The 24,859-nt window shown below is 42.3% G+C and overlaps 2 protein-coding genes across 2 annotated transcripts in view; both read left to right on the top strand.

Annotated features, from left to right (window-relative positions):
- Positions 1-5,273, top strand: part of LOC308292783 (glucocorticoid-induced transcript 1 protein-like) — a gene marked incomplete at its 5' end in the record, with an annotated part of 45,034 nt that extends 39,761 nt beyond the window's left edge. Inside the window, one exon of the mRNA XM_080735212.1 lies at positions 836-5,273. Coding sequence (XP_080591338.1) covers positions 836-1,133 — 298 coding nt within the window. The 3' untranslated portion in view covers positions 1,134-5,273. The remainder of the gene's footprint in view (positions 1-835) is intronic.
- LOC308292782 (uncharacterized protein) lies at positions 4,066-24,548 on the top strand (the record flags this gene model as incomplete). Its single annotated transcript, XM_080735211.1, has 7 exons — positions 4,066-4,183; positions 19,856-20,105; positions 21,071-21,210; positions 23,000-23,168; positions 23,586-23,879; positions 24,444-24,481; positions 24,544-24,548. The coding sequence occupies 7 exons, from the start codon at positions 4,066-4,068 to the stop codon at positions 24,546-24,548; spliced, it is 1,014 nt and encodes a 337-aa protein (XP_080591337.1).
- Between the last annotated feature and the right edge of the window lie 311 nt (positions 24,549-24,859).

The raw sequence follows: 24,859 nt of genomic DNA, 5'->3' as shown, positions 1-24,859 counted from the left end.
TGCATTACTCATATTACATTATTATTACACATTATTTTTACTAGTTTTTATCATTTTTCACCCTATACTTTTACATTACTAATATTACAGCACTACTCTCACTAAAACATCTGTAGAGTTTACATAGTTTGAAATATATTCATAAGATTTTGCCTATCAATTGATGACACCTTGATGGACACTTTCTCTATTCACTATGTCTCCAATGAGGTCTTGAGTCTTTTTCACTATTCAGAATGCAAATGTTCCATAGGCAGAGGTCTTTTTCAGTCCTCTTTTCCCTAGTAAGTGATCACAGCATTTGTGAATTTTCAGGGGTTAGCTTACATTTGGTGGGTCAAGAGTAGCCACAATCATTGTAGTTTTGTGTCCACAACTGTTCCAGTTTGGCCATACATTTTAGGCGGATTTCTCCCCTGGACCCTCCTGGGGTTCAAGTGGTTAAACATGTAAGCAAGGCTAACTTTGGTATAATAAAGCTTTTGAAAACAATAGCAAATTCTTTCCAAGATTTTGCATTCACTCAGTATAAAAGCTTAAGACGAGCAGCCCTCTTTTTTTTCGCGCAAATACACATAGCAGCAGTATGTAAAGGTACTGTACATGGTCTGTTGGTATGGGAAGTAGTTCTATGTACATGGAGGAATACAAATATGATAGTAGTCCTTATAGTGTTCTATTTCTATTCTGATAGACATCTGTCAAAACAGCTCACAAGTCTCTCTCCCCCCTCCTCTCCCCTCCCCCCGTCTCTCTCCCTCTCTCTCTCTCTCTCTCTCTCTCTCTCTCTCTCTCTCTCTCTCTCCTCCCCCCCCCCTCCCCCCCTCTCTCTCAGTTCTTCCAGACAGTCCACATCATCGTCGGTCCTCCTCTTCTCGTGTCCTGACAAGAACAAGGTGAACTTCATCTCCACCGGCTCAGCGTTCTGCCCCGTCCGGCTGCCAGGGGGCGCCATGCACCGCCTGGCCCCGCCCAACGAGCCTGACGAGGACCAGGAGGAGGAGGAGGAGGGGGGGGCCTCGGGCGGCGGGGACCCCCCCTGCAGCACAGAGGAGGACCCCCCCTCCGAGGAGCCTGGGAGCCCCCCTCCACCAGAGACTCTGGACCAAACAGACAGCCTGGCCATCAGCTAGAACCCCCCCACCCTCACTACCCCACCCACCTCCACCCCCAGCCAGCAGAGCTGGCCTCTGCCCTCCCTGCCAACAAGGCTACTTAAAAACAACACCACCCACGAAGCACCCACCTAGTCACCCAGCACCACCCACCAAGCACCAAGCACCCACCAAGCACCCACCAAGCACCCCACAACCCCAACCTTTCTCTCTCTCTCTCGTCTCTTTTCGACTATGAACGTTTATAAGTCAGAACCTTCTTCTCCTTTCAGAACCTGAAACCCTTTCCCCCGCTGTTTCCCAGGGGCAGACACAGACACTAAGGTCTCAGAAAAGTAAATCCTTACCCGTGTAGAATCGATAACTGCTGAGTGGCGACAGTACTGTCGGGCACCCTGGAACCGGGAAGTTGGGTAGTGTTTCTGAAATACAGGGGTTGACACTAAGTGTGGGGGTTGACACACTAAAGGGCTTTGCACACAGACACGTTTTTTTACGCACAGAAAAAACTGACAATTTCATTTTTTTAAAGAAAACAATGATTCTCTATGACCTCATGCAGATCGGCTCCGAATTTGCCATGCGGCAGGTGGCTGCGGCTGTTTTTTTTCCAGATCGAACCCAGTTCAATTTGTGTGTCTTGTTGCATGCGGTAAAAACTCATTGACTCCGCAGTGTGGATTCCGCACAGCCTTGCACACCAAATCCAATGCGTTTTAATCATGCAGCGGTCCTGTGTGCAAGGCCTTAGTGTGGGGGTTGACGCACTAAACGGTTAGTCTGTCAACCCCCGTATTTCAGAAACACATTGAAAGTCAGCTCTGTCGGGCAGAAACCTCTGGAGTCCACATTCTAACATTTGCATAAATGAACGCCCTTACTTGATCACACTACGGCGTCGCACTAAAGTACCAACAATAGCTGATCTGCTACTTCTCCAATCCTGGAAAGGAAGGGTTTTGGACATACTGTATGAGGTTTCAACCCGACAGAGACCACATTGAAAGTTCTGGGGTTCCTGTAGAAGTTCTGGGGGTTAAAGTAGCACCTCCTCCTGAGCTGAAGGTCCCACATCAGGGAAACCTCTGGAAACAAGAATCAAACCCACAACCTGGAAAAGACGTTAACTTAGTTCTCATAGTCGTAAAGATCTGATCTCTGTCTGTCTTTCTCTCTCTGTCCCTGCATGACGTAGAAGCAATGTCTTACAACAACAACAAACCATCACAAAGACTTTTCCTCCTTTTAAACCACATGAACCCTCGCATCCTCTCTTGGGACATATCGCGATGTGATTGGCCAAAACAGACGGGACATTTGCCGAGCGTTTTGGGAGGCGAAAGTAGCCGATCTACAAGCTCACAGTGCGTCGTCGTCGCGAGGCCAAAGATGGTCGATTTTAACCGAGGATGTATCCCATCCCCACGTCTCCCCACCCGTAACGACAAGAGGTCGACTTAAAGGGTGATTCACCCTCAAAATGACTTTCTTTCTATTGATTACTCACACCATGGAGTCTTCATGGTGTGAGCTACAAGCTTGTTGTACATCTTGTACATTGGGAGCATCCATATAGCGTTACCTCTGAACGCACCCTGTCCTCCTGAACCGCGCCACACAGGATGGAAATCAATCAAAGTTTGGGAGTCTTGCTTTCCCTTCGACTTCGGCGACGTGTCGTGAGCTTGTAGATCGGCTGTTCACTATTGGACGTGCAACGGACGTTTCTATGGTCTGAGTGGTTCATGTTCTGTCCTACATATTTCTGAAACTGCGGAGGCAGACCGCTGTACAATGCAACAAGAACGGTTTTAATGCCTTCAGATTGTCTTTATTAACAACCTGTGTTCAGGGCAGCACCACTGCCCTAAACCGTGTAGTGTTGTTAGTTAGTTAGTAGCAATAAACACAGAAAAGGTGGACTAAAGGGCTGTCCATATGGTCTCCAACCACAGAACCTTTGGAAAGGTCCGGTTCAACTACAAAATGACGTCACTCGTAACTTCTGAAAAGCATTACCCCGAATTAGATTTTGTAAATTTGCACGTGGAAAGTTGGAACAACGAAAATGTCGGTGGTCGGGGACAGTATCGTGGTTAGGCCTTTAGATAAGGGAGGAGCCAAACCGAGTTCCTGTTTCTATATAAAAAAGGAGGTTCCCAGTGTTTTCACGTACCTTTGATACATCATAGAATATTATTCGTCACGACGGTCCTCCCGCGGGTGGTTTCAAGACGCACACAGGGTGGGGGGTCCGGCTGCGATAATCCATTGCAGAGTTACAGCCAGTTGACTGGCTTGTTTACGCCAAAAAGTAGCACAAAGCAGAGAAAACCGATCCATCTTGAATTTGAATATTGTGTGAAAAAGCATTGCAGATGCCATAGCAGCCCAAATCATTACTGACTGAGGAAACTTCCCACTGGACTTGAAGCAACTCTTGACTATTATAAACCCTTGTTTTGAGTGGTCTCATGTAATATTGTAAACAAATTTGAAATGTTTGAGTTTTGATATTCATGAGCTGTATGCCAAAACAATTCAAAATGTTAACAAAAAAATCGTTTGGAATAATTCACTGAATGTGCAATTTAGAATAATGAAAGTTTCAAGAAATATATGAAAGTTTCAAGAAGATTTACTTTTACACAATATTCAACTTTTTCGAGATGGATCTGTATATTTTTGTTTGCAGCATGGACGCTGTTCTTGTTGCATTGTACTGTGGTCTGCCTCATCGACGGTCACATATTTGTTTTGCATTGGATTTCTGCCTTCCTTAGGAACTCCCTCTCTAGGACATCTCACCGTGTGTTTGTGTCTCTACACTGCATATTAGTGCACAGCTCTTTTCAGGGATAGAAAAGCCCTGGTTCTGATAAAGGAGAAGGAACGATAACGTGGAGCCTGGAGCCTACATCAGGCCTACATCAGTCTGGTCCCAGCCGGCATGGTGCATCTCAGGAGCAAAGACGCACAGCTGGATGAAGGAGGCACCAGGAGTAGCTTTGATGGTTGGAACCTTTTTTGTTCAGAGCTAGCTCTCCAGCGCACCAACGACGGCGGTGGTACATTATGGAATGCGTTGGAAAGCGTCTGCTGCCGAAAGTCTGCTGTTGAACACTAGCCTGGGTGCCAGCCTACTAAGCTGCGTTCCGTGGGTTTGTTTTGTCACTTCTCTTCTCAGTCTGGACATGATTCAGTTGACTCGTATTTCCGAACGTCACTTGTGACGTAGGCGACGTTGCTGATTGGATGTTGTTCCGATAAATCAGAGTAGGCTTAAGGCCTGTCCATACTTTCTCAGAAACAAACTCTTTGGCGGAAATGTCCGCTTTGACTACAAAAAGACGTCACTCGTGACTTCTGAAAAGCATTAACCGAATAAGAGTTCGGAAATGTGCACGTCGGAAAGTCGAACATTTCTGAGGTTTCGGAGATACTAATGACAGGCCTTCAGGGTAGCTACGTCATCAGCCAGTCAATTCACACAGACCAATAAGAAGCCATGGTTGGTTTCCACTGGTTTTCTATATCCCAACTCCCTTGGAGATAGGAGGCTGGCTAGACTGAGAAGCAAAGTGACAAAACCAATCCACTGAACGTAAGGTAGCAGACTGGCACACAGGCTAGTTTAACACTGTCGAGTCGGGCCGCAAGTTGTAGGGAAGCGGCGAAAGCCGACGGCGCACGCTCGGTCGAACCATGAGCTGTTCGTAGCTTATGGCTGTCGGTGTCTGCTTTTACACCTTTCGCCGACTGATATCCTGTCTTCATTGGACTGCCAGGCTGTAGTAATCTGTAGCAGTCTGTTTGGTGGAGAGCTATGTTAACATGGAACAGTGTGAAAGACAAAAAAAGACAGACGATCAGGTCATAATGACATTGAAACTGTTTTGTTTTCTTTTTTTGCCTTGCACCCTGTTCCATATCACGCAGGGCAAGACCTAAGCCGGTTGAGCGTACCGGAATTTGGCAGAAGTATACCGCCCGATGATGAATGAAATATGAAAGGAGTGCTGTGATAGGTCGGAAAAGATGATTTCCAGGGGAAATATCGGGGGAAGTGGTGCTTTTATGCTGGGAGAGGAGTAAAAGGCTGGGAACGAGGCTATAGCTCCATGTCAAAGAAAAAGGCTGGGACCGTCCACGTTGCTCCGTTGCCTTCTTCATTGGGTCATAAAGGAGGAGTTGGAACTTGACTGAGGGGAGGGGTTAGTGGCTGGGGGGGTGGGGTGGGGAGGGGGGGCATGCATTAAAAGGAAAAAAAACAACTGGTAGTACGTTATGTTTAAGATGAAATGATGTGTTTTGTGTTCTGTTCCAGCAGCCACAGTATGAATAAGCTCTCTATAAGTATATATTACACATATTATATCTCTATGAAAAGAAGAGAAAACGCTTGTTTAAGAAAAAAATGAAGATGAAAACAAACAAAAAATCTCAACTGTGTATTGTTGTGTTATGAACGTGTTATCAAGAAGGAGAAACAGCTGTAGGATTATGTTTACACACTCAAGTTTCTGAACCCTCTCTTTCAACAGTAACAAGTCTGTTCGCCCGCTCGGCCGTTCACCCATGGCCGTTCTGCCGGTCTCACGCTCACCGTGCTGACCGCTCTGTGGTGCTGTACTGTACTTAAAGGAGTAGTTCACCCCCCAAATGACTTTTTTTCTATTGATTACTCATGCCATGGAGAGTAGAGTTCAATAATATTTTTTGGTTTTTGTCACATTCCTAAGACAAAAATTTGATTTGAGTAAATTTACCCCCATTGATTCCGGATGGTGACCCGTTTCGAAACGGGTCACCATCCGAAATGAATGGGGGTAAATGTATTGTTATCACATTTATGTCTTAGGAATGTGACAAAAAACTAAAAATATTATTGAACTCTACTCTCCATGGCATGAGTAATCAATAGAAAACAAGTCATTTTGGGGGTGAACTACTCCTTTAACTGTACAAAAGTACAATTTTGAGGTATTTTTATTTTACTTTACTTAAGTATTTACTTTTACTTCGACTCCACTAAATCTCTGATCCAAATATTTTACTTTACTCCACTCTAATTATTTAAAAACGTAGGTTTTAACATTAGCCGGATAGACGCCCTGGGGCCTGGGCGAACGGCCAGGTGGGTGAACAGCGTGGTATTCCTTTCAACAAGATCAACTTGTAATCGGGGGATATCTTTAGAAATATTGTCAAATCCTGGAATAAATTCCTTACCAAAAACATTCTTCACCAATGTGTTTGTAAAGGTGTGTCTAGTAACACATCTCACAAAGACTGAAATTCAGTTTCCCTAGGAAAATCTCCCCATACCACTGTGAAAAGTGATGACTCATCACTAAACCATCATTTTATGGGCTGTTTGTAGCCCAATGAATGTTTTTTTGTGCAAAACAAATTCTTGCAATGGATTCAGAATAATTAAAAACACCTAGTTAGACCCCTCACATCCCACTTAAAGCATATTTTTTGGGAGTGATTTTTTTCCCCTATAGTATAGTGTATAGTGAGTGAATGAGACCCAGAATTACCCTAGCTGTCAAAGATTTTCCTAGGGAAACTGAATTTCAGTCTTTGTGAGATGTGTTACTAGACACCTTTACAAACACATTGGTGAAGAAATGTTTTGGTAAGGAATTTATTCCAGGACTTTTTAAGATATCCCCCGACTATTGGCCATGTTTCGTTGCACAGAACGGCTAGTCTGGCATGGACAGACTGTCGCCTCCCACAATGCTCACATGTCAGTCAGTCATACAGTCAGTCTGTCTGTCAGTTAGCAACAGAAGCTCGTAAAATGATCAGAGGATAATCGGATGTGAAGCCGCCTCCTCCCCGCTTCCGTTTCCCTTTAGGGCCAATTCATACTAGAGTTCTCAAGGGGCCTGAACATTAAGGCCCGGCCCTAACTGGGCCGGCCCGAGGCCCTACCCGGCCCGACTAGTTGGCATACATTTTAGGCCCTACCCGGCCCGAAAACGTCGGGTCGGGACGGGTATGGTCGTGTTTGGAAATAATTTCAGAACTCGTATCACAGAGTAATTGTAATAAAAAGAAAATTGTGTAGTTCCAGACTATATAATATAGCATTCAGGAGGTGTAGTTCCAGACTCTAGTCTATACTGTATCATTGTGAGATTGAGGAATGGTTGTCTGCCTAAATTAGACTACCCCCACCCCACACCCCCCACACACACACACCATTCCAGTCATCACTGTGATGTCCGAACAGGTCAGCTATATCCATATATGGAGTCCATGAGGTCAGATAGAGATCTAAGTGAAGATCCAGTCGTCTCCATGTATGGATATCCAGGGTTTGATGAGGTCAGTGTTGTGATATTCATATATGGACATCCAGGTAATTAAAGTCAGCAGTCTTGATTTGCAAATTATAATTCTGTCTTGGCCATATGGAGCTCCATATAAGGTCATTGCTAAATATGGGCTTATCTCCATATATGATTGCCAGAACAGGCTGTCTTGGTCATTGAGTCAGCAATGTGATGTGATGTCACAACACAACAGGTAAGCTATATTAGACATTGAGGTGTTACCCATCTATGGACGGACAGGATCTGCTGGGTTTCAAATGGCAATAAAATACATTTTCGTGTAGTCACTTGTTTACTTGATGCCAGGAGGTTGCTGCAGGCTGCGGGGGAGGGGAAGAGAATGTAAGTACAGTAAATTAATTTGATTGGCTCATTGCACATTCCAATGTCATCATCAAAATGTATAAAGAGCATCCCCCCCCCCCTTTTTTATGTCAGCGGCTGTTTAAGTAAACTATTTGTCTCCAGTCATACTAACTAGGATGATTTCACTGATAATAATATAGTTTGTTTTCAGTCATAACTTGGATAAATGACTTCAAGCAGTGAAAATAGTCATTTGTTTCTCTGCCTTCTCTGAATGTGGAGGAGGCGGGGCAACAGCTACAGTACAGCGCTGGAGGAGGCAGAAACAGCGCTCTAGTCAAGCTCTCTCGGAGCCGCCGTCTTTTTTACATAATTTGCTAGTTATATTCGCTATTACTACCTGTCTGTGCTTCCTGTTTACATGAGTTCAGACTTGGCGGGTTGAGTTGAGTGCATATGATTATTGTTTCCCTGGGCTTGAGTGATGGGTGGACCCTCCACCCATCCCCTGCACTAAGTAGCTACAACTGCTGAGTGGTGTGAAAGTGGTACTAAACGTGGTAGGCCTACTAAAAAGTATCCAATCTAGAGTAGGTCTGAGCTAGGCCAAACACTTCATAATGACTGATCACTCACTGACTTTTCATTTAGACCACCAGGATATTTGTAATACATGATAATAGATTCTATTGTGTTATAATAACCACTATTATAATCTATTATAGCAGGGGTCTTCAACGTTTTCAGGCCAAGGACCCCTTAGTTGAGAGAGAGATGAAGCAGGGACCCCCACAACCTGTTCATAGATTCCATATAGTTTCATTGTTTGGCAGCACAATCATCAGTGTATTTTGGATTCTAGTCAAATATTTAACCACTTGAACCATCAATACGGTCTTGGTTCAAGTATTGAACCAAGTAGGCCTAGTAGTCAAACTTGACCTTTCACTCTGTACTTAGTCTGCTCTTTTTCCCCTCTACACCAAAGCTCTTTGCCCAAAATAGCCGATCTACAAGCTCACTACAACGCCTCGCAGCACGAGGCGTTGTGAGCTTGTAGATCTATTTTTGCTAAAGTTCATAGAATATGGACGCTAGGGTTCAAGTGGTTAATATAAAAAAGGAGAAAAAAAAGTTTCTATCAAAATTTGGAGGACCCCCTGTAACTCTGGGGAGCCCCTAGGGGTCCTGGACCCCCTGTTGAAGACCCCTGATGTAGTGTGTTTGTGTTGCAGAGCGATGGGCTAGTCAGCAGGGGTGCCCAAAAGGTAGATCGTGATCTACCAGTAGATCACAAAGGCTGTGCAGGTAGATCACATGACATCCCTAAAAAAAAAATATATATATATAACATAAAAAATATATATATTCATGAACAATTCTGTCACATCTGTCACTTGAATTAAAGTGACTGATTGATTGACATAAAAAGGGGCCTGTCAGCTCCCTTCATGGCTTCTAAGTAAGCAAACCACCCAATGCAATGCTTTGTTTTCATGAGTCAGTAGCATTAAAAAGAACCCCCAAAACATTCCCCATACAGAATGAGAAGACCTTTTTCCCCACTATTTCCAATTTCAAGTGTGTTTGTCTCATATGTAACACCAGTGCCGCTATTCAAAGCCACCTCAGGTAGGTACTACATCTTTATTGGGGTGGGTAGATCATGTCGAGCTGGTCGTTTTAAAAGTAGCCCTTGAGTCAAAAAAGTGTGGGCACTGGGAGACCTGGGTTACGTGGGTTTGAATCCTGGGCATTCCACTTGGGTAGCTATAGTTGGCAAAACAATCACCATTAAAACATACTGCTCTCATGGGCACACACGGCCAGCTCAGTCGGGGTACGATTATACTGTAAACAGATAATTTACATAATCAAATAGGTCTAATGTTCTTTATAGGTCTAATTGCTGTAGGCTATAACTGATTTTATCATCAGGGCTGTCACCACCTGTAGGCTGTAATTACCTTATTTTTTTGGCATCACATCTAGAAGAATACCTGGTGTTAATGAGTTACTTGGGCTACAGCAGTTTTGGAAAATCCATCTAAAACCTTTATTTTGAATCAAATAGCCATAATTCAACATTGCACGTTAGTTAAAGGAGCTATAGTCAACTTTTTCTTGAAAAACGGATGCTAAAATAAAAATAATGTTTCGAAAGTAAACAAAGGGCCAAAATGATTATTTTATCATTATTTTTCCGCTTTTTGTGGTCATTTTTTAATTGAAACATATATGAAGCTTATTTTTTTATAAAATATTTTCGAAACGTTATTTTTATTTTCGCATCCGTTTTTCAAGAAAAAGTTGACTATAGCTCCTTTAAAGTCTTTTCAACAGACCTCTCTGCCCACTAGGGGGCACACAAGTTCACAACCAACGGACGTTCATACAACTTCCATACGACGTCCCAGTCAAACCTTGAGTGCTGCTGCGCCTGAGCTGCGTTGCAGAAAGACTTTGAAACGACGTCCATACGACGGACAAGGCTGACCCTCCGTAAACGTCAAAATAGGACGTCCGCGAGAAGACGTTCATACGACGTTGATGCAACGTCCCAGTCAACCCTGGGTGAGTTCGTCCCTGAGCTGTGTTGGAGAAAGACTTTGAAACGACGTCCGTACGACGTCGCATGCAGAGCTGCCAACTCACGCAATGAGTGTGAGACTCGCGCAAATGAGCCTCTCTTCACGTGCACGGTGCACTCACACAGGCCGTCGCATAAAACAAGAAATGACAGGACACACACACACACACACACACACACACACATATTACCGCCACTGTGCAGCCCCAATGATCAAATAAATCATTATTATTAGGCTATTATTATCTACAAATGTATTGATTTATTTATCAGCAGCACACTGCTTGTTCTTCTTTTTTTATTATCCTTTTATTCTTAATTTTCAGATTTTATAATTGAGGTTATCCTATGCAAAGTAGGCTAGACTACTGTGTTCTATCCGTCTGTCTTTCAATGTTATATGATATAATTAATTGCCCTGCCACAGTGGTGCATTGACTGTAAAGGCAGCTGTCCAAGCAAGAATTAGAAGGTCTGGCTGTCAGCTCACCTAACAGCTGAAGACCAACAGCGTACTTGGGATGACGGCAGCAACGTGGACCCTGCATGATAAGGCTATCACTTTGGCTCCAAAGCCCCCACAGATCAACAGCATGCTAGGGGGTCTTCAGCACTATATCCCCTATAGCCAGACACTTGGTGGCAGTGTTTCCCCATTTTGTTGCTCTCAGTCAATACATATAGGCTAAATGAGCTACTATTTAATGTTTTCACCCTTGGAAAGTGGAATTGAGGTAAACAAGCTGAATATTTCATAGAGTGCCAAGAGTGTGTTAGTTTGAGTTAAAAAGATGACTTTAGTTTTTTGTGCTCAATAACCTCAATATGCCATGGCATATAACAGGGGGACCCCCTTGGGTTATAATTTCCCTGAAGAATAAGGTATTGTAAACATTGGTGATGTAGGCCTATGTATATTTAAATGGCTTTCAAGCATATACCTATGCCTTTTTACCTGCTTGCAACTGTAATTGTGGTCTAAGTGTGGATAGAATATTATAGCAATATATTATATTACACAAGAAAAAACGTTTTCATTGCCTTTATTTATTGTACAACATGGACACACAGTATGAACCATTTTCATTGAGCTCATATAGGACAATTAAATGACATTAATAATTCTAAAGTGTAGTCTGTACCCTTTCGAGCCTGGATCTAAACTCGCCCTCGGCAATGTCTGAATCTAATAGACAAATGACAGAAAAAAAGGGGAAATGTTTATTAAAAGTTAGCAAACGTTGATGTTATGTTATTTGAAATCTAGTGATTTTCAATGAAGGTCCTTATCCTTTCGAGCCTGGATCTAAACTCTCCCTCTGCAATGTCTGACAAGCTTGCTCAGTGGGCTTCCCACAAACCAGGTTGTACAGGCGGGGAGAAAAGAACTGTGGTGTGACTCCTTCGTGTATCACACACAGAGCCATCATTTTCTGCACCAGCTATTACAGCCCAGGACTCCACAGCTACAGAACACAATTCAGTAGAATGTTTTGTACAAATGTAATGATTCTACAGTGTAGTCTGCAATGCAAGTATTTAGACAGTGACACTTTTCCTGTGGTTGCGCCGCATACCAGCAACAGGTTCTTTCTTACTAATCACATGAAAAGAAAATGTCAAGCCAGCGTTAATCTTGCATGGTCAGACTGTTGACCACACAATATACAAATGCAGAATATCATGACATCATCACTATCAGTGTCAACATTGACTAATTTAGCCTATAGTTAACCACATGACTCATTGACTTTTTCAAAGGCATTATGACACTCATTAAAGAGATCCAAAAGCCTATGGATGATTTCTCAGCAGATTCAAACAATCAGCAGATAAAACAAATGATCATTTTGCAGAAATGCAGGCAAATTGAAAATATATAAAATGAAAAACATATATATTTGATATCGGAGCTACTGATAAGTCTGTACCTTCTGGTCAAAGAAGTACTTTGTTGTAGAGGGGGAAAAAAGAGCAGACTAAGTACAGAGTGAAATGTCAGGTGTATCAAGTGTTGACTGGTCAAGTGTTTAAATAAACCTGAAACACATTGACATGAATAATACAGATTGTGTTGTCAAACAACGAAACTATGGAACCAATGAAAAGCAATAAATAAAAAACAAATAAATTAAATAAAAAACTAACACAACCAAAAACAAAAGAAGGCCCTCCTGCACCACACCCACCTCCATCCAGGTTTTGAATTCCTCATGACTGGTGCATTACAGGTAATGTGACTGTGGAAGAGGCCTGTCGTTTGAGTAATTGAACTTCAGGGTTGGGGTCACTGGAAAATAAATCCAAGTGGCAGCAGTTTTCCCAGCCCCGAGGCGTAGATCAGGACCTTCTCCAAAGTGACGTCACCGCATGCAGGTATTTAGACAGTGACACTTTTTCTGTGGTTGCGCTGCACACCAGCAACCATTACCATCAGAATATAGAGCCATTTATCATGGATATATACCGGTATAAACACATTTTTCAACAAGTGTGCAAAATATTAACCTGCGATATCAAATGCCAGATCACGAGTTGTCTGGGCCCTCAAAAATAGGGGACATCTGGATGGACTTCATTAGGAGACGGAAACATTTAAACATTTTAAAAATGGGGAAACAGTGAAACTTTCACATGACTAGAACCTTGTGCACAGGGCTGTACTATATGATGAAATTAAACATTCCTATGTCAATAATTTGATGAGTCATATTTGGTTATGAACAAATATGACTATCAAAGGGAATGCAAAAAAAAAAAAAAACTGCCAAGGATAAACAGATTTACAACGATTTGCTGGTCAGTGGAATCTATTGATTTTCAATGAAAGTCCTTATCCTTTCAAGCCTGGATCTAAACTCGCCCTCGGCAATGTCTGACAAGCTTGGAGGCTCTGTGGGCTTCCCACAAAGTTGTACAGCTGGGGAGAAAAGAACTGTGGTGTGACTCCGTGTATCACACACACACACACAGCCATCAAGAGCCATGTGCAATGGTGGAAAACCATTGCACACTAACATGGTCTGCAAAGATTGTGGGTAGATGTTTGCCAAGGATTAACAGAGATTTACAACAAATGTTCAACTCACATCATTCTCTGTTGTTCGAGTAACATCTGTTCTTTGTTTCCTCTATGATTTAGACATGGGCATTTTGTTTTTGAATACAATTAACATTTCACTGCTTGTACCAGTAAAAGTCAATGACAAATAAAACTTTGAATATGAATGTAAAATAAAACATGGATGGATTGGCCAAACAGATCCACGTCTAGATTACGTTACACAAAATACCTGGAAAGGTTGAGAGAGCAGGAATTTCCTTTTTTTCTCAGTCCCATCCTGGTATTTAATCTTAAAATACACTCCACCTTGGCCCCCGTGTTGATGGGAACCTGCCAAGGATTAACAGATTTACAACGATTTGCTGGTCAGTGGAACTATCACACACTTAGAACAGCATGGTACCAGTCACCCAAACAGATCTTTGTGAGGGGATGCCTTGAAATGCAAAGACGTGGATTAATGGTCATCCAGACAGTATTTACAGGTGACAACAATCCACTTCACTGTGCGGACAGAAACACCAAGTATGTCTCCAATCTGCTGTGCAGTGAAATTCATGGACTGGACCCGAGACGGCTGGGAAATCCTGAGTCTGGATGGGGAGAGTGAAAATGGCAACTTGAACTTTCTCTAAATATTTAAACCCAATATATTGTAAACTTACATCAAGAAATAGGCTATGTTGTAGTATATAATAAATACTTTATGTAATAAAGACGTGGATTAACGGCCATCCAGATAATATTTACGGTGCTGTGATGACCACCGAGCAGGTGTGTGAGGCCTGTAATTTGAGTGATTGAACTTCAGGGTTGGGGTCACTGGAAATCCAAGTGGCGGCAGTTTTCCCAGCCCTGAGGCGAAGATCAGGACCTTCTCCAAAGGCACGTCACCGCATGCAAGTATTTAGACAGTGACACTTTTTCTGTGGTTGAGCTTCACACCAGCAACCATTACCAGCAAAATATAGAGCCATTTATCATGGAGGGTATATACATTTTTCATGGGCAACAGGTATGCAAAATATTAACCTGCGATATCAAATGCCAGATCACGAGTTGTCTGGCCCTTAAAAATAGGGGACATCTGGATGGACTTAATTAGGAGACGGAAAAATGAAATAATAAATAAAGAAATGGGGAAACAGTGAAACTTTCACATGACTACAACCTTGTGCACAGGGCTGTATGATGAAATTAAACTTTCCTATGTCAATAATTTGATGATAGTCATATTTGGTTACAACTGTGTGCATAGGGGTGTACTGATGAAATACAGTAATAGACTTAGAAACTTAGAATAGAGTTATAGCAGCTTTTGACTGAAAAAAAAAAAAAAAAAAAACGAGAACGCAGTAGCCCTCTATAGGAATTTAGTTGATTAACCGTTTACCTTCACTTCATTGTGGAAAACTATTGCACATACAGAGTGCATGGCCCATTAAGATGGTCTGAAATGCATCCAATGATGGTGCTCAGTAGAGGCGTCGCCGTCAATGTTAAAGCTGCCTGACTCCTTCGTGTATCACACACACAGCCATCATGAGCCATGTGCAATGGTGGAAAACCATTGCACATACAGAATGCATGGCCAATTAACATGGTCTGCAAAGATTGTGGATAGAATGTTTGCCAAGGAGACTTGCAACAAATGTTCAACTCACATCATTCTGTTGCTTGAGTAACAACTGTTCTTTGCTTCCTCTCCTATGATTTTTGTTTTTGAACACAATTAACATTTCACTGCTTGTACCAGTAAAAGTCAATGACAAATAAAACTTTGATTATAAATGTAAAATAAAACATGGATGGATTGGCCAGACAGATTCACGTCCAGATTACATTACACAAAATACCTGGAAAGTTTGAGAGGGCAGGAATTTCCTTTTTTTCTCAGTCCCATCCTGGTATTTAATCTTAAAATACACTCCACCTTGGCTCAGTAATGGACTGCATTTTCAGTCTTTTGGCCTGGAACAGATAATATATAATAATAAAACTTTAGGGTCAAAAACCCAGAAACGTCTGTGTTGCTCGAGTACCAACTGTTCTCCTTTGATTTAGACATGGGCATTATATTTTAGAATACAATTTAAAAAAATCTTCATGTCATCATAGTTAAATAGTACCTCAACTCTTGCGGGATATACATTAGACATATTTAATAGTACTAACTTTCTCTCTGTCTATCTGATAATCTGATTATCTCATGATAATAAAAAACTGTCATTATTTATTTCAAAAATATTGTTTAAAAATAATCTGTCAAACGATGTCTATGGACATCTAGTCCATCTGTGGCCTCATTGGAGATGTCTGAGTAAGTAACTGGATGTTCTCATAATCTTTATCTCTGAAATAAACATGTGGAGAAAACGAGAAACGTTTCCAGATTAGTGGTCCCCACGTAAATGATGGAGAATTGGTAACTAAGACTTAACTCATGAGTGTAAACTGAAGGGAAAAAAATGGTTTCATTTGGTTTTATGCTCTCAAGAGTTAGTTTTCTTGTAACAGTGATTTGTACTGTCATGAAACTTGTACATTGTAATAATAATTTTTAAAAAAAAGGAACCCCAAAGAGTACTACTCATTCTAAAATTCAGCAAATCACATTTGACTTTTAGAATAATTCTGTGTATGAGAACAAAACTGATCTTACTTCTTGGCATATAACTTGGCAAATAAATGTCTGATAGATCCTCATGCAGTAAGGCCAGCCTTAAGGGCTTTCCATACTCGACCGAAACCGAAGATTTCGGTCAAAAGGTCCTTTCCCACCATAAAATTATATTCCTCGCGACTTCTGAAATGCATCGGACCGAATGAGAGTTCGGAACACAACTCACCAAACCGAACAAGTATAGACAGGCCTTTAAGGTTATCTGTGGGGGCGGACGAGGGGCTCTGTTCTGACTCCGAGCTCTCGTCGGTTTTTAATGCATTTACAGAGCACCCATGGTGCTCTGTAGAGGCGTCCGTGTCAAAGCGTGTCCCCATAGGGAACCATTATAACCAAATATGACTATCAAAAGGAATGTAACAAATTAAAACAATATATGTTGATCCAACAAACAAAAACAATATGTTGATGGGAACCTGCCAAGGATTAACAGAGATTTACAACGATTTGATGGTCAGTGGAACAATCACACACTTAGAACAGCACAATGCCTTGAAATGCAAAGACGTGGATTAATGGCCATCCAGACAATATTTAGGGCTACAGGTGATGACAATGACCCACTTCACTATGCGGACAGAAACACAAAGTATGTCTCCAATCTGACATGCAGTGAAATTCATGGACTGAAGGAACTGCAGTTGTTCTATGGTGATGGCCCAAGAAAAGATACTCCATTGTCTTCCTGGAAGATGGAGGTGTCGGTGAGGGGGCCGTCAACGAAGGGGAACTTACAAGGGTCCATCTAGATGTCCCCTATTTGAGGGCCCAGACAACTCCCGCAATCTGGCGTTTGATATTGCAGGTATAGGAAGTGCGATGAGAGGCAGAAGTACCCTTAATCAATGGATAGAAGGATTGTGGGTAGATGTTTGGAGAGGCCTGCAGGATGGCACTTCCCTGGAGGAGAAGGAATGGAGAATTCTACTGCAGATCCCTGGAGGCGGATGACAGCTTCTTCAGCAGTTAGAAGTGCAGGGGGCTGGCCTGAGGATGGAAGATAGATTATTCTTTAAGAGTGGTTCCCAACCTTTTTAGCTCGAGGACCAAAGAGATTACACGTTTGCCAGTGAAAATAACAGATCTACAAGCTCACGTCGTTTGTGCCACGGTTTGAGCTTGTAGATTGGCCATTTCACAATCCTGAGTTATGTTTTGTGTTCAATCTGTTTTTTGTTTTTGTTTTGATATTTTAGTATTTCAGCATGCAAAATGCACAAAAAATAACTGTTAAGGATTGTGTTGATCGTGTCCCAAACAACAATAAAATAAGATTGGGTTGGCCCAGAGGTGAAATGGCCCTTTAACTACTTAAACATTAGCGTTTTCTAATTTATGGAATATCTATGATTTCTTTAATGTCTTCATGAAATTAAAGAAATTAAATAAATTTTAGGTGGGAAAAAAAGACTGTTTGCGACCCAATAATGGGTCCCAGGCCAGTCCTTGGGAAACAAATGGAATCAGTGATCACATATTGTACCTTTGAGGAGGAGGAATGGAGGAATTCTACTGCATTTCCCTGGAGTAGGAGGATAACAGCTTCTTCAGCAGTTAGAACTGCAGAGGGCTCGCCTGAAAGGATGGAAGATATTTTATTCTTTGCATGAGTGGTTTCCAACCTTTTTAGCTTGAGGCCAAAAGAGATTACATGTTTGACAGGGAGGGACCGTACCTCTGTTCCCCAGGTTCTATGTTCCCCACTTAGCCAAAAAGGGTCCCATCTTGCCCAGGTTCTGTGTTGCCCAACTTACCCCCACAAAAAGGTTGTATGTTTTGTATGTTTTTGTATTTTGTATGTATTCATTTCTAATTGTTAATAACTCAAAACATAGAATAATTGGGAATAAATTACAAATACTAGTGGGACAGGGGGCATTATGGACATCTGGACACAATACTTTTGTTATGACTGGGAATCTGGACGAGTGGGCACCTGTACATCTAGGCAATAGGGACATGTGGGGTGTAGACATCTGGGTAACTGGGCACCTAAATTAGGATTGCCTACATGTTCTTAGTGCCCAGATGTTCCACCATTTCCTGCATTTGAATTGGGAACATATACTTTTTTTTTAGGGGGGGGGGGGGGGGGGGGGGTTACAGTAGAGTGGGGAACATAGAACCTTTTTGGGGGGGTAAGTGGGGAACCTGGGAAACATAGAACCTGGGGAACATAGGGTGGACCCCGGCAGGGGTTCCAGACTAATGAGTAGACTAATAGCAGATATACAAGCTCAAAACACGTCACTTTGTGCCAAGTTGCAAGCCCATTTTAACTAAAGAATAAATAATGGGCCATGAAACGAAAAAGGATGAAACCAGGACAGCAGGACACAATCATGGCAATTATTCTTACTAGCCCTTACCCGTTCAAAGATATGAGCTCCGAAATGATGTGCAGTGTGGTGCTTGCATGATAGGGTCGGTCCGCCCGCCTGCACACACACCTGCCTACCTGCACACACACACACACACACACACACACACACACACACACACACACACACACACACACACACACACACACACAGAGCTGGTTAAACATGTTGCCTCATGCTAGATGCAGAATAGATATGCCTCATGCTAGATGCAGAATAGATAGTAGATACACCATAAAAATGCTAATATACAGCATATGATTTGTGAAAGTGACAAACAGGCTTCACAGTTATGTCAGGTGTGTTCATATGCTAATGGTGATGCGATTTCAGATCAATTGCTCCAGCCACCGAGGAGAAACGCTGTTTCAGACAGACAGACAGACAGACAGACACTCACTCAGACATTCGGAAAATTATATGTTTGATGGGTGCCAGAACACTGCCTTTCACAGGTGATTGTTGGTACATGTAGTGAACACACTCAACGTCCTTGAAATTATGGTAAAGTGGCGAAACACTCTGCTAAATAATTTGAAAAACGTCATAAAGTTTATGGCAGTGGTTCTCAACATTTTTCACGAAGAAAAAACTCCTGACAAAGCCAACAGAAGCTAAAGCATTCTTTCACTCCATGTGTGTTCATTTCGTTTGCGTCTTTGCACCAGCTGCCTATGAGCAGCATGAGCTATACAACTTTAATGGCGTTTTTCATAAGGCTGGGAGGCCCCCAACCAAGCACATCGGTGCAAAACAATTATTTCATGGTTAGTATGTCCATTTCAAGCTAACAACTATTAAATAACGATTTAGCTTGATCCTCATAAAAGACTATCTTGACAAAGGGTTACGGGTATTCGCTTAATTTTTACTTCTTACCTTGATAACTTGATCTCTCGTTGGCAAGTGGACTCACTCGGATAGCATTTAGTTTGGTAAATGATAATCAGCGAGCCTGCAGGTGCGCATAAAACCCCATGCCATCATGAGCTGGCGCAGATGAAAGCCCAACCTCTTCCGGAAATTGCGTGGACTCCCGGAAACCCACGAATGGTAACTAAATCTTGCGCAAATATCGACCAGATGCGTTTCAATGGCAAGATCCGGTATAGAGCCCGCCTACACACATAGACCGGATCTGCAACCTTCAAAGGATTTTTTTATCCTCTTCTTTGTTCTCATTCGTCACTGCTCCAAGCCAGCTTGACACACAGCAGTCAATGGTATTTACTTCACCTGTGTTGCACCTAACAGCACCTGCAACAAAAGTGTTCTACCACATAAAGTAGTTCCAGCACAACTCCAAAATATATCCAAGACTTTATACACCTTTTTTGTAGTATAACTCATAATTCATATTTCATAGTTGTACCCATAGATGAGACCTTTATTCTGAAGAGATCGTCCAACGGAACGGAAGTCCTATTGTTGCTGGACAGGAAATGTCCCAGAGTTGATCACAACTCATCTATGGTTCAACTCTACGGTTACGACAACATCAACAACATGAGTTTGAGTGGGTTCAGAAATAACTGTATTCGTGCCTTCCAGGACTGTGTCCGCCTGTGTTCCACCGACATTGTGGAAGAGGACACGATCTTGTCCGTCATGTCAAGGTAATATATTTATTATATTATATTTGTTCAACTGATGACTGCCATGCAGTGAAGGAGATCCCCTATCTTTTTTACTTTTAGTCTAGTTCCGTGCTTCTTCACAACAAGTATGACACGACGACAACTGTGCTCTGTTGATCTTTTGCAGGTTTTTATCAGGCTTGCTTTACTAGCATGGGTAGAATTTCAGCTCTGCAGGGGCACAAGGGGGGGGGGGGGTTAAAGATTGAGAGTACCATCAAACATATAATTTTGCGAATGTCTGTCTGTCTGAGTGAGTGTCTGTCTGACTCTGAGTGAGTGTCTGTCTGTCTGTCAGTCACAGCGTTTCTCCTCAGTGGCTGGAGCAATTGATCTGAAATCGCATCACCATTAGCATATGAACACACCTGACATAACTGTGAAGCCCGTTTGTCACTTTCACAAATCATATGCTGTATATTAGCATTTTTATGGTGTATCTATATCTATTCTGCATCTAGCATGAGGCATATCTATTCTGCATCTAGCATGAGGCAACATGTTTAACCAGCTGTGTGTGTGTGTGTGTGTGTGTGTGTGTGTGTGTGTGTGTGTGTGTGTGTGTGTGTGTGTGTGTGTGCGCGTGTGCGTGCAGGCGGGTGGGCGGTTGTCTGGCCCTGTTACAGATGTTGTCCAAAAATCATGCAGATCGGTACACAGTATCTCTATAGCCATTAAACGAAACGGGTATTTCTTACATTGATGCTCCTACATATTGTCATGCAAGCACCAGTTAAAGTTACTTTCCATCCCTCATATACTGTGTGCACAGTGCACACCCCATAACCCATACACTGCACATCATTTCGGAGCTCATATCTTTGAACGGGTAAGGGCTAGTAGTAATACAGGTATTGCAAAGTGGAATCACATTATCTGTTACACATGTAGAATCGTGTTTGCAAAGTCTATTGCTACTTGTTTATAAATGGTTCTCATTATAGGTTGGAGACCTTGTTGAGAAGTATTCAGTGGGCAAGAGGTACGCTCATTCCAGAGGGTGATGCTGACAACCTGGTCTCGACTATCAATGAGCTGCAGCATGAAGTTGAGACTATCAGGCGCAATCAGTCCTCATCTTCAGGTAAGTTGTGTGTATATTCAGGGTTCACTACTTCTTCTTCTTGAATAACAAGTTTCATAACATTCAATATTAGTATATATTTCCCCCTTGGGATAATAAAGGTATCTATCTAGATAGATAGATATATATATAGGTAGATATATAGATAGATAGATAGATAGATAGATAGATACCTTTATTATCCCAAGGAGGAAATTCAGTTGTCCAGTAGCAGCACAGCAGTATACAGTTATTTACAAAGTTAAAGAGACGTAAGAAAAGATAGATAAGAGGGAAAGAAAAAAAAACAAGAGCAGTACAGTACCAATAAAGAGAAGGTGCATCAATAGAGCGGGCGAATAATATATAAGTATATATACATTACATCCAGTAACTGGTGATCTCTAGATGGAGGGGGTGGGAGGAGTTCTCCAAGATGGAATCTAGCTTCCTCGCTGTGCGCACCCTGGTTACTTCCTCCACCCCCAGCAGAGATGACCCAACAACAGAGCCTGCTTTCTTTAGCCTGGCTCCAGCCAATAGACCCGCCCACTCTCTGAGTGAACTGCATCTCTTGGTCTGGATGTGTCATATGACGTGGCTCTTGCTAACGAAAACCTCTCAAACCGAGCGAAACCGACCAATGAATTCAAAGCAAGAGAGAGGGGGGGTGGGGTGAAAATCAACAGAAACATTGGAGGGAGGGTGGCTGCGTGGCTCACCAGAGTTCTTAATTGCTCCCTTTGAACTTCAAAAGGGCAGTCATTGATTGAGCCATACAAGTGTCGAATAGCTCGTTAGTGATTCTCTCTAATCAGTGAAACATCAAAGACAGTGACATGTTGGGTGCATGTCATTGAGGGGAGGGGGAGGAGGGATTGTTTTGTGTGCAAAAGTCAAACACAACCCCTCCCACCAGATCGCTTGTGATTGGGAATTTCAAATTTGAAATCCCCTCCCCTTTTCAATCAAATAGTATGCAGACAGGCTCAGACTCTTAAGCTCCAGCGTAGAGTCTTGAAATCAGGCTATGCTTTCTTCACCAGTCTGTTTAGGTTAAACGTGTCACCTGCTCTGTTGTTGCCACCCCAGCATGTTATACCAAAAAAGAGGACACTTGCCATGACAGACTGATAGAACATCTGTAGCATCCTATTGCACACCCCAAACGATCTCAGTCTTCTCAGGAGGAACAGCCTGCTTTTCCCCTTGCTGTGAATCGCCTGCGTGTTGTCCGACCAGTCCAATGAACTATTCAGGTGTACTCTGAGGAATTTGTAGTTATCCACGAGCTCAACCACCTCACTGTTAATGGTGCTTGGCACCGGGGGGAATCTATCTATCTATCTATATGTGGATGCCGGTTTGTTTTTGTAAAAAGTGCTGCAGTAGTGCCGGACCATACCATATTAGAACATTGGTTCTCAAAGTGGGGTATCTGGACCCTCATGGGTCCCTGAGGTAGTTCTATAGGGGTCCCCGAGTGAATGCTAGCTAAGAATCAAATGCACCCTCATGGGTCTGTAACTCTTGATTTAAATTAACATTGATTTTATAATATAAATTGAGTTCAGCTATAGAAATGTCATTAAATGGGGGTCCCTAGCCGAATGCATGTCAAACCACTGCCATTGTACTGTCAATATACCAAACGTGTATGTTATAGTATTGGAGCGAATACATTGGTTACATTCAGTGTTCAGTGATGCAGACCTTATTTCGCTCACAGATTATCCCTTTTCCCGGCGTCAAATTGTTGTTTGATATGCATGCTCCTTCTGACCATTATATTTTATTGTCCCTTTCACAGGGGTAGATTACAGGTATAGGGCTCCAACTGTCAGGACTGGTCGTGGTGGACGACCACGTCGGGCCATCACCACAGAACAACTCCAATTCCTTGAGTCCATGAATTTCACTGCACGGCAGATTGGAGACATACTTGGTGTTTCTCTCCGCACAGTGAAGTACAGGCGCAAGTATGATGGGGTTCCTTTCACAACTAACATATTTTTTTATAAGTTAAAAATACAATATAGAAGATTATATGTAAGCATTCAATGGTTTACATTTTTTGTGTTTTCTTCCATTGTTTTGACTGAGTCAGTCATAATGACTACGTATTTTATAGTTATATTGAAACTGTAATGTTCAAACACTGTTACTTATGTGAATAGTTAATAGCCACAGTATTAACAGCAAGTGAAATAAACATATGGGATATAAACTGTTCAATGTAGCACAAGTAATTGTATATCTCTTATCTGTCACTTGTTTTGAACATGATATAATAAAACATTGTTTTGCCTCAGATTATGCATGTAGTAGACTCTGTGGCAATTTTATTTGTTACATACATACTATTGTGTGTTTGTGTTTATTTTATCCATGTACAGGGAATTCAATATCTCTTTTAGGGGCAGATACTCAAGGATATCAAATGAAGACCTTGATGAAACAATCAGAGACTTGGTGGGTCCCAACGCAGAACTTGGACCTAATGCAGTCAGAGCCAGACTAATGGGTGAAGGCATCAGGATCCAGAGACAAAGAGTGCGTGACAGCATGCTGAGGATAGACCCTGAGGGAGCTGCTTCCAGAGCAATGTCTCATCGACTGCAGAGAAGGGTGTATCGTGTGGCAGGCCCAAATTCTCTGTGGCACATTGACGGAAATCACAAGCTTATCCGGTAAGTGTTTTTTCTTTTTTGGTTTGTTTTTAGTTTTGTAAATGTAACCATTGATGAAAGACACGATTCGTTTAGCATTAGACGTTGTTACAACACATTCAATGATTTATTAACAGTACAGCAATTCAGTTATAACAAATGTTAATTGGATAACACAAAAAAGCCCAGGGCTTGTTTCAATGGACTCTTTGCCAAGCACCTCCCATCCTACGTTAGTAAAGAGACTTAGGGTCGATTCATAACTAGAAGTAATGAGACACCGCTGAGCACCGAAATTAAGTCGGGAGGTCACAACATTTCGGCAGCACAGAGGAGCCGAGTTTAGTCGGTTGGTGCTCTCCCGAACCGGGAGGGGAAACCCTATTTGGGTTTGGACAGTGCCGAACCGAAATAAGTTAGGCTCTTTATAAGAGTGTGAATCGACCCTAAGCCCAAGCTATTGTTATTATTATTATTATTGCCAGGTAGTTTTTTCTAGTGGTCAGTTGTGGACAATCTCACCATGTTTCAAATAAGTTCTGCAACTGACTTTAATCTGCTATTTCATGTCTATCTTACCTGTAGATGGAGAATTGTGGTTCGTGGCGGTATTGACGGCTTTAGCAGACTTCTTGTTTTTATGAGGGCTTCAAACAACAACAGAAGTGCGACTGTAATGGAACAGTTTGAGAGGGCCGTTTCCTTGTACGGGACACCGTCTAGAGTGCGCTGCGACCATGGTGGCGAGAACAATGCAGTTTGTTTGTTCATGGAGCTCTTCAGAGGTCATGGTCGTGGAAGTGCAATGAGAGGCAGAAGTACCCATAATCAACGTATCGAAAGATTGTGGGCAGATCTTTGGAGAGGCCTGGTAAATGTGTACCACTCTTTGTTTACCCTGCTGGAGGTTGATCATACCATTGATGTCACAAATGAAAAACACGTGTGGGCTCTGCATTATGTGTACCTGCCAAGGATTAACAGAGATTTACAACGATTTG

This window comes from Nannobrachium achirus (genome assembly GCF_963921795.1).
Source record: "Nannobrachium achirus genome assembly, chromosome: 10".
Taxonomy (NCBI): domain Eukaryota; kingdom Metazoa; phylum Chordata; class Actinopteri; order Myctophiformes; family Myctophidae; genus Nannobrachium; species Nannobrachium achirus.
This window is presented reverse-complemented; position numbering and strand designations above follow the sequence as displayed.